This window comes from Lycorma delicatula, chromosome 9 (assembly GCF_047948215.1).
Source record: "Lycorma delicatula isolate Av1 chromosome 9, ASM4794821v1, whole genome shotgun sequence".
Lineage (NCBI taxonomy): Eukaryota > Metazoa > Arthropoda > Insecta > Hemiptera > Fulgoridae > Lycorma > Lycorma delicatula.
The window spans coordinates 63,661,098-63,674,987 of record NC_134463.1 but is presented as its reverse complement, the minus strand read 5'-3'; the positions used below and the strand labels follow the sequence as shown (position 1 = coordinate 63,674,987).

The window sequence follows — 13,890 nt, the reverse complement described above, 5'->3', positions numbered from 1 at the left end:
AGCTATACATTTTTTGTTATTAAATCCAGTAAAGAAAATTTACAAAATACGAGTTTATTCTAAAATTAAAAAAAAATAATTTGGATAATTAGATTATCCAGACTGATTCAGTATTGAGATATTTTTAATTCATACATTAATTTATTTTCTGTGAAACAATGAATTACATTTCTGTATAATTTTATTCCAGTTTTTACTACAGCAAAATGAATTTATATAAACTTAATTTTTTCAAATTTATAAATTTTTATTTTATATTTTCCAACAATAGATTACAAACTGATCAGTTGGACATATTTGTGTATAAACAAGTGCGAGCTGCTGAAGCCACTGTATTAAACTACACTTGCCTATCTCTTGCTCAGAGAAATGTGAATGAGAGAATTTTTTTTTTGCATTAATTTGTATTATTACAAGCAGATTTTCAATACTACTTTAAGAAAATAATATTGAATTTAAATTTATATGGTAAAAATAATTTCAATTAAGTTTCTTTATTTTAGAATTTACATTTATTGTGATCGCAATAGACTACACTTGTAATTTTTGTATTACTGTGTTTTACCAGTTATCTGTGAGTGTACCAAATTGTGTATATACATGTTTAACTAAATGACCAAATGTAACAATTTGCTCACTAACAGAGTTAATGGTTAAAAATTAGTGGTTAAAAAATGGTTAAAAATTACTTAAATGGATGAAAGACATACTAAAGACCTAATAAATGACTAAATAAAAGATTGGTTTAATTTTTGTTGACCCTCCATAAACAAAGATGTTGTATAGTTTTTATAGATATTTATAAAATTGACAGTTTACTAGTAAAATATATACAATTTCTGTCTCATAATACAGAACTAATTTTACATTAGTGAACGTTATTTTACGCAACTGTTATTTTTGAAAAAAATAATGAAATTTATTCTTAGTTTATTTTTTGTATAATGAGGAAATACAGTGATCTTATTTAGTGCATTTTCATTTTTTTGTGATGTTTATGAAAATTACTCACATTTTTTCAAAATAAAAATGGATGAGAAGAATTATCACCTGAAAATAATTATCTTGAGTTAGATGAGAAGATCTTAAACCTGATATTCTTGAAAAAATAACTTATTTTTTTTTTAGATCTGTAAATGTCACACGCAAGGTCATACAAATTATTTATAACTAATTTTATACAGAATGTATCACAAAGTTCTCCCAGAACTTTCATAACCTACTCTACTTATGCAAGTAATGGAAAAAGTTTATATAAACATGTGTCCTAAAATCCTTCGTTTGCAAGTTACAGCTAGTGAAAGATTAGGCTCAGATTTCAACTACCCCAATAAAATGAGGTTGTACTGAAATCTTTGGAACATTAATCAAGGGCAGAATTAGTGATTTTTTGTGGGCTTTAATCTGAAAAATCGAATAAATTTACATATATAAATAAATACATTTTATCTAAGTACCGGATTTGGTCTTATCAAAAATATTGCCAAAATTAAAAATAAATTTATAGCACTTTTGTCCATTGTACATATATAAATTCTCTTTTTAATAGTTTATTGGTAAAAAAATTCTGGTCCGAGCTTGACTTAATAATTCTTATTTGGGTTGGTTCAATGTGTATTTCGCAATTTTAACATCTGGGAGGTAGTCTTAACTGGAATTTCATTTATCCGTACCATGTTCATGCCCATCTAGTTCCACATAATACTGTAATAATTTTTTTTTGATTGTAAACTTTTTTTTAAATATGTTTTATCTTTTTGTAAAGCAAAAATCAAATATATTGAATTATTAAATATACATTTTTTAAAAGTAAAATGCAAAAAAAATCACTAAAATGAAGAAATTTAACTGCATTGTAATTATTATTTATGAAACTTTTCACAAAATGTAAAATATATAATTGTTATACAATTGAAACAAAAAAGAAAAAAGATTTCCTCAATTAACATTACAAGTTGAAGCTGTTTATAGGTGGCTTTATACTTTTCTTAGAAAAAAGAAATTGTGCTAATTATGATGAATACATTTATGTAATAATAAATCGAACTGAATTTATTAAGCATAATAATTATGGTATGCATAAATTCATGCAACAAAAACCAATGCATAAAATTATAATTCACACTGCATAAATCATTGTTACTTGTATAATTTATCATTATTTTAGTTTTCTATTGTAGTAGCCTGTTTTATGTAATATTTATTCAGATATTTAGTAGCTGTTCTAGCATTAGAGTGTTCTATTATTTAAACTCTACATGTCAGAAAGCTATGTAATTTCCATATTATAGTAGTGTAGAAATTATCGTACTTTATATTCTATCTGGTACAGCTACATAGAAATAATTTGTGACTTCCCTTTTCCTCATGATAAGAATAGTTTCATATAATGCATAAATATAACTTATGAAGCTTTTACTTCATAAATAATTTGGTACTATATGGCAATAGAGAGGAGTACCATTCATTTGAACGGTGTTATATTTCATCATTAAATGGATAGATACTTCAAAAATAAAAAATTAATATAACTTCACCAAAAATTGTAGTATAACAATTTTTATATTATTCTCTCAATTATTCAAGGGAAAGTAAGAAAACTATGATCAAGATACAGCATAAAAAATATGTAATTAATTATAAAATAAAAAATAGGAATCCATGTTAATATTTAAAAATAATTTATGAAATAATTCTAAATATATGATGATAGCAAATAAATAAAAATAAATAGGTAATTATAATGAATTTTATAACATTTGAAAAATGCCATGCCTGACCAGAGATCAAATCTGAAACCTACAGATGAAAGACAGAGATTTTACTATTCTGCCGCGGAGATTGGCATGATTGTTTAACATTTGAAATGGCCATCTATTTGTACACTTTCAGTAAAAAAAGTTTTTATAAATGATTTTTGATCAAAAAATTAACTGTTTAGCATAGCTCTTTATTTGTATTCTTATTAGTTAAATTTGTTTTTTAAATAATTTAAAATTATATATAAATTTTTGAAAAAGCAAGGAATGTAAAAATATTTTATAACTAAAATTATATTAACTGTAGAAAAACCACTGTTTACTGAACATATATTACATTATCAGGTTTTCCATACTGAACTAAATTAATAATTTAAAAAAAATATATTGATTATAATAAGATAAGATCTCATTTTTGTTTTATACAAAATTAGCAATGTGGAACTGGCCACTGTTTACAACAGGAATGGATGTTGCTTAGAGTAATTTAGAAATGTTTTGTGTATGTTTAATGTTATAATTAGTCATCATTATAGTTAACTTAACTAGAATGACTTAAATCGTCATTTATCTTGATTTTCTTCATTTAATTGAAATATTTTTCAGCTTTTTTACATTTAAAAAAAGTTTTGCTATTAAAGCAGCACAACAAACTATACTCTGTTTTGGTTATGTCACAGCGAAAAAAAAAACAAAAAAACATGCCTTTCAACTGACAGATTTTTTTTTTAATTTTAAGAATTTTAGTGTGACAAATGTGATGACTGAAGCAAAGAATAATGAAAGAATTTAAAATTGTTCCAATGGATTAGTTTTAAACAGTATAGCGTGTCAGTGGTTTTAAGGTACAGTTTAATTGATGTCATCTACAAATTCCCACAGAGAAACAAACAAAAACTGTCACAGATCGATGATTATTCTTTTGTTGTTACAGATGGTTGCACTTGATCTTTAATTTGCTGGTTCAAGTGCTAGTTGGTCTGCCTTTAGAAATGGTACATGGTTCCTTACGTATTGGTACTGTATATATGGCTGGTGTATTAGCAGGTATATTAATTAATATTTGTATTACATATATAACCATTTTTTTTTTTTTTGTAGTGGTAGAAAAGACTTTACTACAATATAATATATATTTTAATCAGATATATTAAAATAGTTAATTATATCACCAAAAAAGATTCTAAGCATATTTTGGATGACAATCAATATTTTACTAACTTTTTACCTAAGTAAAAAGTAAAATACTAATATTACTGACATTTGAATTAATATCATTATAGTATTTATATAAATCCACTAAAGATAAATTAATTTATCTTTATGTATGCATCATTGATCTCTATACAACTGGATAGAGGATCCTTATGGCTTAAAATACAAAGTGTTCAATATTGAAGCATACTCCAGTGCCGCAGAATGACTGGCTGGGAACTAAACAACACCATTGTACACTAGCACAATCGTGATTGTATAATCGCACTGTATAATCGTGATGGTAGGGTTGTTTATTTTACTTGTCACATAAGCAAAAGAACGGTCATTTTTGCAACACAAACAGAAATTTATGGACAGTTATAGAGATCACATATATAGTTATATAGAGATCAGTGTTCAAAATACAAAATCAGAACACTTCTATTGCATCGCTTTAAAACGTGTTTTTATCCCTACTCTTACACTTACCTCTGTGCATGCACAGTTTCATTTTATTTAGTTTAGCACCCCTCATTTGGTGACACTAGTTTTTACCAGTTACAATACATGGGATTTTCTTCTATCCAGTTATATAGAGATTAGAGGTATGCGTTAAGAGATTTTGCCCTAACCCTTAGAGCTTCTCAGCTCTAGATTGAATTTGTTAATCCAACAGCCACTGAAGGAAACACAGACACCACCAATTGGATCTATAGATAGAGATCCCATCAGATCAGGGGACACAGTTCCTCAAAATTGTGAAGGTAAGAAAATTTAAAATAACTGTAACGGATTGTAAATATGTTGTAGTGTGGTTCCTCAGAATCTTAGAACATGAATGAAAAACACCACCACCATGGAAAAGATTAAAAGAATTAGAGAAATTATAAAAGTGTGATCTATCCACAAGAACTGTAAATAAATATATATTTATTCTGACTGGAACATAAAAACACATTATATAAATCACTGATATAAGCAACATAAAATATAAAAATAAAAACATATTGTAAGATAAAAAATAGATTTTTTAATTATAAAGTAAAAGACAGATTCTAATCTAAATTTTCTTGGATATCTATATTCAGTATGAAAATACTACATTTTGATCTTTGAAGATTTTATGTCAAATAGCTTGACTAAAGTATTAATAATTATTTTTACTTCTGTTACTATGGAGATCCAGATACTATATAGAGATTCCTCAAGATCTGAAAACAAATTCAAGGGTTCTTTAATAACTGTTAGACACAAAACAGGCATCATTCAAAAAGGTTGAGTATGCCCTTGATTTACTCAACCTTTAGCAAGTCAACTCAGTCAAGTGCCAACTTGGGTCAACTATACTCAACTTGGGCCAATTTGGGTCTTGCTGGAAAAGCAAAGGTCAAATATTAAAATTGTTAAAAACATTTTCCAGTTAACAATTTAACATTTTAATTCTATTAACTAGAATGATATCTATGTAAACAACTTTTCCATATAATATAATAGGTAATTTCCAATGTCCCTTAAATCAATGCATGATATTGTTAATACAGCAAGGTTATTTTTGGCATTGACTTAACCTTCATAATTAACTGTAGTATATTTTAATTTTCACTTTATTTTATCTTATTAGATCTCAATTTTGTTACATTTAGTACAAAATGAGTGATATATAGTTTTCAGGACTATTTGGAAAAGGAATAACAAATTACAGTTTATTGTAAGGTATCTGTATCATATTAGCATTATTAAAAATATTTATGTTCTTGATGAAATTTGGTTTTGAATTTTAAGTTAATGAAATTCATACAATTCATACAAAAATCATTTCTCAGCAAAATATTGGGGGGGATTTTTCTGAGCAGATAACAAGTAATGCAAATCTAAGTAGTTCATAAAAAATTCAGTTTAAATTATTTTAAATCCATATTAATAGTAAGAGCATCCATCAGAATACTGATCATATTTCAATAAAATGTATCATTTACACTGATTTTATAAAGATAGTAACAATCAATTAAATTTTCTGACTTAAAATATTATCAAATGTGTATAAAGTAAAATAATTAAAGTAATTACAGATTAGAAAAAAGTATATTAACTAATTCCATTACTGTATAAAGTTAAGTTACTTCTTTTTGATGTAATACTATAAAAAAAATTTCATTTATTTACAATAAAGATATAATTTAGAATTTTTTATTACAAGAAGATTACAAACTAGTTTATAAAAAATTCTTCCTTCATAGAACACTTGTCATTTTTTAATTATTCCCTTCAAAAAATAATTACCCTTTTGATGATGAAGCAATCAAATTAAACTTAAAAAATCATGTTAGCAGTCTATCAACTGTTAACTTCATGATTATCTGGAACTCCTTTTCACTTTCTTTTTTCTGCTTTTTGTATTCTTATTTTTTTATCATATTTTATTAAGTATGATTTCTAAAGTTAAAAAATAATTTAGTTTGAAATCATACATCTGCATGTGAGATTTTGAAAATTTTTTATTTATTTATTATATTTAACACATAATTACTTTATCGTTAAGAATGTCTTTTTTTATTTTAAACAATGGTATTTTTTCACTTAAATTAAAAAGAAAATTACAAAACTAGTACAGTATAATACAATAAAAATAAGTTTTTTTCTGATTCTTGCTGTAAATTAGTAGTGCTTCATAGATTATTACTGTTCTTCACCAATATAACTTGTATGGGTTCTTTAGCTCTGCAAAAAAATAAATCCATTTAAATTTTTAAATAAGTTTTTATGTTCCTGTAAGCATATGAATTTTTAAATATTTTTTGTGATTAATTTATAGCTTTTATTTAATTTTTTTTTATAGGTTCTCTAGGAACATCAGTGTTTGACATGGATGTTTACTTAGTTGGTGCCTCGGGAGGTGTTTATGCTTTATTAGCTGCTCATTTAGCAAATGTTCTTTTGGTTTGTATTATTTTTTGTTAACTTTCATCTTTATAAATAAAAATAATTCATCATTTAAACTATGACATTTTTTATTTTATTTTTTTAGTTATGGCATAAAACTTTCTTTTAGAGTTTTCTCACAATTTTCTTATTACAAGCTAGTTCAAAACAGTTGAACTAATTTAAATGAAATTTTAATTCTGAATTTATCAAGTGGTTTTGAACTGTCACTATATACCAACTTATCTTAAAATTTTCTTTGGAAGCTCCATACCGGTCATGTACATATCAAGTGAAAACAAATACAAAATAGGGATTTTCACCTGTTATTTAAAGCAAAACAGACAACATTAATCAAATTAAATGCTAAAAAAAAAAAAAAATAGAATAAAATAAAAAAATAAATTGGTAACTAAAATTTGTTGTCTCTAGAATTTTAGTATTTAAAAGTTTTTTTTTTTAAATCTTGGCCTGGACAGTAAAATGAAACTATATTAAAATTTATTTAATTTAAAACTATTAACAAAGAATTTTAGTTACTATTCCCACCTTAATTAATCTCAAATAATTTAATCTTTAAATTCAATTTTGAATATAAAAGTTTGTTTTTTACACAACTTAATTAACTTTAAAACTGCAATTAAATGGTTTTTATTTATTTTTTTTTTTTAGCATTTAATTTGGTTAATTTAGTCTGTTTTGCTTTAAATAACAGGTGAAAATCTCTAATTTGCATTTGTTTTCACTTGATATATACATTAATTTTCTCAAAATTAAATTCTCTACTAATCTTTTCAGAAAATTTTATTGTTTATTATTTAATATCAAATCTAAAACAAAAATTTTTTTAAAAAAATTTTTAAATATATATATTTAACTGAAATAAACCATTTTAAGATTCATATTATTCCTCTGTACTGTAAAGAATATCTTACCGTAATTTTTCATATAGCAGTTCACAATACTGCTTATCGATTTTTTACTTGTCTTGCAATTTCTTGATGATTATTAATCACCAAGAACTAATAATAAGATTAGTCATTTAAAAAAAAAAAAAATTAACAGATTAAAAAAATAAAAAAATAGAAAAAAGAAACAGAAAATTAAGTAAAACCATTTAATTGTAGTCTTTAAAGTTAAATTATGTAAAAAAACAAATACTTCTATATTTAAAATTGAATTTAAAGAGTAAATTTAAATTAATTAAGTTGGGAATAACAACCCAAGATTCCAAGAAAAGAAAGTTATGACTAAGATTCATTAGTCAAAAAGCTGGCTAAAAATTAAAACTTTTTAAATTAATAATATGTGAATATAAATCACTATAATAATGTTTAAAACATAATTGAATAATAGCAAATAATATAAACTTTTTCTTATACTTATGAGAAATATGGTTATAAAATATTGTACAAACTATCTTTTATACAGAGTATTACACTTTGTAATATTACTATTAAAAAAAAAAATGTAAATCTGGATATGAGATTGAAGGCTTATATACAATTGATCTCAATTACTTAACTATCAAATGCTTAAATGATGACAATGAAATAGTCACAAAGGAATTACAAATCCTAAAAGCTAATCAATACTAATATTGGGTTTCATACTAACCTTACCCTAGGGAAATATTTTTATTTCATTGCAAGTTAAAAAGTTATATAAAAAAATAGGACATCTTTACACTCCAGCTTCTTCTGTAACTTCATTTAAAATTATATTATTATATTTATATTTATAATGTTATAAGGAGTGGACATCTTTACACTCCAGCTTCTTCTGTAACTTCATTTAAAATTATATTATTATATTTATATTTATAATGTTATAAGGAGTGATTACCATTCAAGATTTTTTACCTATAATCAATTTTTTTTAAAAGATCAATTTTATTCATATTTTAACTTAAAAGTGTGATTTTTAACAAATATAAGGTTGTAAAGCATAATGGCAGATTTTAATAAGGAAATATATATTTACTAGTTGTTAAAATTAGTTTATTTTCAATTTTTTTACAATAGGGTTTTACAAGGTTATTTAAGTTATTTACATTTTACATTTTAATTAAAACTCAATAAGAAATTCATTTTTTTTCAGAATTACAACAATATGGAGTTTGGAATAGTAAGGCTTATTGGAATCTTTGTTGTAGGTAAGGATTTTCTATTGTATTTTTACATCAGTTATGTATAATAATACAACACAATTTTAACATAAGGTTAGGTATAATCAGAACTTTCAGATAAATCTTTATTGAATTTTTGGATACAGATGTGTAGAGGTAGTTGCAGTAACTAAATTGGAAACCTAGCAGTTTTCTGTTTCTGCATTTCAAGTGAATGTGTACATACACATTCACTTGCTGGACTTTAGATATAACCCAACAATTAAGTGATCATATGCAGTATTTTATGGACCAAATAGTTGTTTTGATTTTAATTTTGAATAATATTTATCCTTTAACTTATTTACTAATATTTAAATTAATTTATTATATTAAAATATTACCTACAGTTAATTATTTAGGTTTTTTGTTAGATAAAGTAAGAAACTTAAAAATAATTAACAAAAATATTTAAATATAGACCAGTAGATGAACTAAGCCCAGCCATGTCATTCTGGAGAATCGTATAAAACCAAAACCCCTTTCTTTACACAGATGATGCTACTGTTAAAGTAACATAAATATAATCAATCTTTCATAAGTTTTCAGCAATTTTTTTTCAGTATTTATAATCTTACATTTTTGAACTTACATTTTTGGGAGTTTAATTATGGTAAGTTTCAATTCTCTTCAATTTTACAAAATAGTGGATTGTATTTTATTTTATAACAAACCTAATCCCTGAAAATATTTGAATTTGTTTATTTTTAAATTATTACAACAAATTTGACATCCTTTCATGCATGTATTTTAATGTGTAGAGAGATGAAAGAAACAATAATGTAAAACCCCCAGACCTTTGCCTGGGATTGAACTCAAAAGAAGCTGAGAAGCCATCTCACTACTAAACATTACACCAACTGTTCAACCTGTTATTTGAATAGTTTATAGGGAATAAGAATTAAAAGCATATAAAATTTCTGTTCAAAAATAAAATTTATTTTTACACTAAATGTCTTTTAAATGTAAAAAGAAATCCTACTAAATTGTGCTCATGCAAGTATTCTAACTTTAATGAAATAAAAATCTAAACATTGCCATGAGAGCTTGGTATAATTTTCATACAACTACTTTGATATTTGTGATTAGCATATGTAATTTATGTATTTTTTAAATTACTTTAACCTCCAACCATAGTGAAGTGATAAAAGGGGGTTATGTGTTTCAAAACAAAGCAAAGTATGTTCATGATTTTCTCTATCTATTGCAGCAATCAACTTGGTTCTTACAGATAATTATTTGTCATGTTCCCCTGAAAGTTGTGAACCACAAATATCATAAACTTTTAAAATTAAAAATTTGTTTATTCTTTTAAATTTTTTTTCTACAGAGATATTTTAAAATTTCTAATATTAATACTTGTTACAATAACTTCCTATGTGATATATTTTCCTGAAGGAATGATTTTCATGACCTTGTTCCTTTACAACTATGATTTCTTTATTTGCAGTGAAGAATATTCATTACATTGTACAGAGGTGCTTGAATATATCTGTTTCACTATTGCTTACATATCTCAAGATTTAGCTTTGTTATCTATATTTTGAAAATTTTTTTTACTGCTTTTTTCAAAATTTTATTAAAGATTTTCATTCAAGTAATTTGTAACTGAGTAGCGTACTTTTGCTTGTATTTCCCAGGTGATAAATCTGATTATTCATCTTTAAAAATGGGATTTAAGGAGTTAGATTGATAATGGTAATTTATCTTATGTTGGAAATGTGTATAAAAGCTAGAGAATTTTTTCAATGTAAGTGATATATAGACAGATAAGCATAATCAGAAGAAAGCCAAAATGCATTGATGACAGTAGTGAACTGTCATTTTCCTCCAGAAAACTATATTGTGAAATTTATTATTAGAAAAACTAATATAAATGTTGACTCTTTATCATGTTTTTAGGCTTGGCTCAGTCTAAAAACCGTACCAAAAAAAGTTTAGTATTTTTTATTCATTCATCACTACATTCTGAATATTAACAAAATTTTACAGCATAAATATTTCCATTTCAAAAGTCTGAAGGTCTAAAAAATTCCCCTCTCCAAAATATATCTGATAAATTAGAATATCCAGTGTAAGCACCCATAATAATACAATGTGTCTTATAATAGTAGAGTTTTAAATAGTTATAGCTTCAGAACAAAGAATTTCAGTGAGAATCAACTGTACTTTAAATGAATGAGAAAAGTTTATGTGCAAAAGCAAGAGCATATACTTTTTGTTTCCGTACAGGCAAGCAGCCCATGCGCATTAGTCATAATGTTTGCTGTGCAGAGAAAGGTTCAATGTGTATTGTGGCTTGCTTGCTATGTTTGAGTCTCGTTACATGAGTTAGGTGTGTATGTGCAATGAAGAACCCCCCCCACCACCTGAAAAAAACTCAACAAGAAACAGGCAGCCTACTGAACCAAACGCATCCAAAATAGCCATCTCATACCTGATGAAATGAGTGAAGCAGTGCAAATAAGTTTCTTGTATAACCTGAAGAACTCTGTACAGAAGTGTGTTCTCTAGACAGTTGGGCATTTCTAAAACAACTGTTCACAATGTGTTAAAAAGACTGTTACAACAACTTTATCCACAGAACAAAGTGAAACAATTTGTTTTGCTGTAGACATTCTGGATAGATTAGAACAGGATAATTTTTTTAAACATCAATTTTAGTGATTAAAAGTGTTTCATGTTTGTGGACAAGTACATCGGCATAATGTTCATATATGGAGTACTGAACCTCCACATCTTGTTATTGGAACATCAGGGTGTCGGTGAAAAAGTAAATGTGTAGTCCTCTATTGGATGAGACAGAATTGTTGGCCCTTGTTTTTGGTTGAAAAAACAATAATGAGGAACATCTTTCTAAATATGTTAGAACAGTATGCAGCGCCCTAAATACCAGAAAATTTCATTTTCCAGTTAGATGGAGCTACACCACACTTTGCCTCAAATGTACAATATTTTTTTAACACATTTCCTGAGTGATGGGTCACATGATAAGAGTAGATTGTCTGGCCTCCATGGTCTCTCCAGACCTTACCACCATGGATTTCTATTTTGGGGGTTAAGAAAAACAAAAGTGTGTTCCGTTTAAGTTTGAAATTTGGCCATTTAAAGATCACTGAAGTTATTTCTTCTACCATGCCAGATGTTCTCTACCATGTATGGTAAGAGACTGATATCCTCTTGATATCTGCAGGGCAATTAAGAGAACAAACATCGAAATCTTCTAAACAGGTAAGAAACTTGGAGTGTTTCTCTTTGATTTAACGTATAGTTCATCTCTCCACAATGCTCTATTCTGAAGCTATTACAATTTAAAACCCCTCTATTATTTTACAGACACCTTGTACTGTATAGAAAAGTTGGCGCCTATGGCTGTAGCCATAGGATTTGGTTTGGCTATGGCAACGCTATTTAGTTCTACATTTTGTGTACATGTACTAAAGTTGGTTTTTATGGTAAAATCATTTAGTTTAATCTCCCTTTCCATATTTATAAACAACCAATGATATATATTATTTGAAAGATATATATATATATCTGATATTTGAAAGATAAATAATTTTAATATATATTTCAAAAATGTAAAAGATTTTTCAAGTCAACTTTATAATGGTTTTTTTTTATTTCAGCGAGTGCAGATGTTGGATTTGCTATATACAACAGATATGCTGTGGAACAATTTGGGCCTCCAGTCAGTTATGTTGCTCATCTCACAGGAGCATTAGCTGGTTTAACAATTGGACTTCTTGTTCTTAAAAATTTTGAGCAAAAATTACATGAACAACTTATTTGGTGGGTCGCATTAGGTGTTTATGCTGCATGTACTATATTTGCAATACTATTTAATGTATTTACGCCAAGTTTTGGTCCATGATATACGGTTTATTATCGTCACATCGCTACGTGACTTTAATTGAGAACAGCTTTAGAAACATCCAGGCATTTTTTTTCAAGGAACATCAGTTGAAGTCATTTTGAACGATTGATTTTGTATGCGGAATACTAAGGTTTCGGTCCAAGTTAAATGATTTTAAATAAGTGAAAACTGATGACTGATATTGATTTAAATAAATGAATATTTTTAATAGTTATACAAGTATTTTTTCAAATATACTGAGATCATTTAAAGCTAATAATTTAAAACTACAATGGACACTCCTAAACTGATAAAAGAACGTTTTAATCTACATATGTTCATTTCTAGAAAAATAGTGAATGAAGAAAAATTTCTAGGTACTGGGAACATAATTTTATCAGTTATCATGCTTGCAATATATTTTTCATTAATGTTATGAAAATAAATATACAGTGTACATTTTGCAACGGAAGTTAAATTAATTTAATCAACGTATTTTTAACTTGGATTAGAATTTGTACTAATATTTTGAGAATTTGATTGATATTTAAGTGCCTGGAAAAAAGGTTAATCAAATTAGTCTGAACTTTTTATTAATGAAAAAACATATAACTTAGTTATTAAAATTGCAAAGAAATGTCATCAATTGGAAGCGAATAGAATTTTTAGGTAATCAACAAATAATTAACGTACATCTTTTTTATAATTGTCAAGAAAAGTAATTTATTTACTATGTTTATCATAAATAGTTATTATTTATATTATTATTTGCACATGATTATATTTTTATATATTATGATAACAAAGATTGAGTTTATAAATATGGTTTAAATGAATCCATTATGCATGCATGAGTTATACTTAATATTGTTCATTAAAAAATACAACCAATTGAATGCAAAAACTATGAAAAACAAAAAAAAGATCAGTATAGTATTATTTTTGTTATTTTAAAAGAATTTTTTGTATTAATGTATTATTTAATAAATTCT

At 25.8% G+C, this 13,890-nt stretch overlaps 1 protein-coding gene across 3 annotated transcripts in view; it reads left to right on the top strand.

Moving 5' to 3' along the window:
- The window catches only part of LOC142329985 (protein rhomboid-like), a 295,664-nt gene extending 282,058 nt beyond the window's left edge, over positions 1 to 13,606 (top strand). For all 3 annotated transcript variants that reach the window (XM_075374980.1, XM_075374979.1, XM_075374978.1), the window contains exons 5-8: positions 3,694 to 3,806; positions 6,793 to 6,893; positions 8,976 to 9,030; positions 12,672 to 13,606. In XM_075374980.1, coding sequence (XP_075231095.1) covers positions 3,694 to 3,806; positions 6,793 to 6,893; positions 8,976 to 9,030; positions 12,672 to 12,916 — 514 coding nt within the window. In that variant the 3' untranslated portion in view covers positions 12,917 to 13,606. The remainder of the gene's footprint in view (positions 1 to 3,693; positions 3,807 to 6,792; positions 6,894 to 8,975; positions 9,031 to 12,671) is intronic.
- The last annotated feature ends 284 nt before the right edge of the window (positions 13,607 to 13,890 follow it).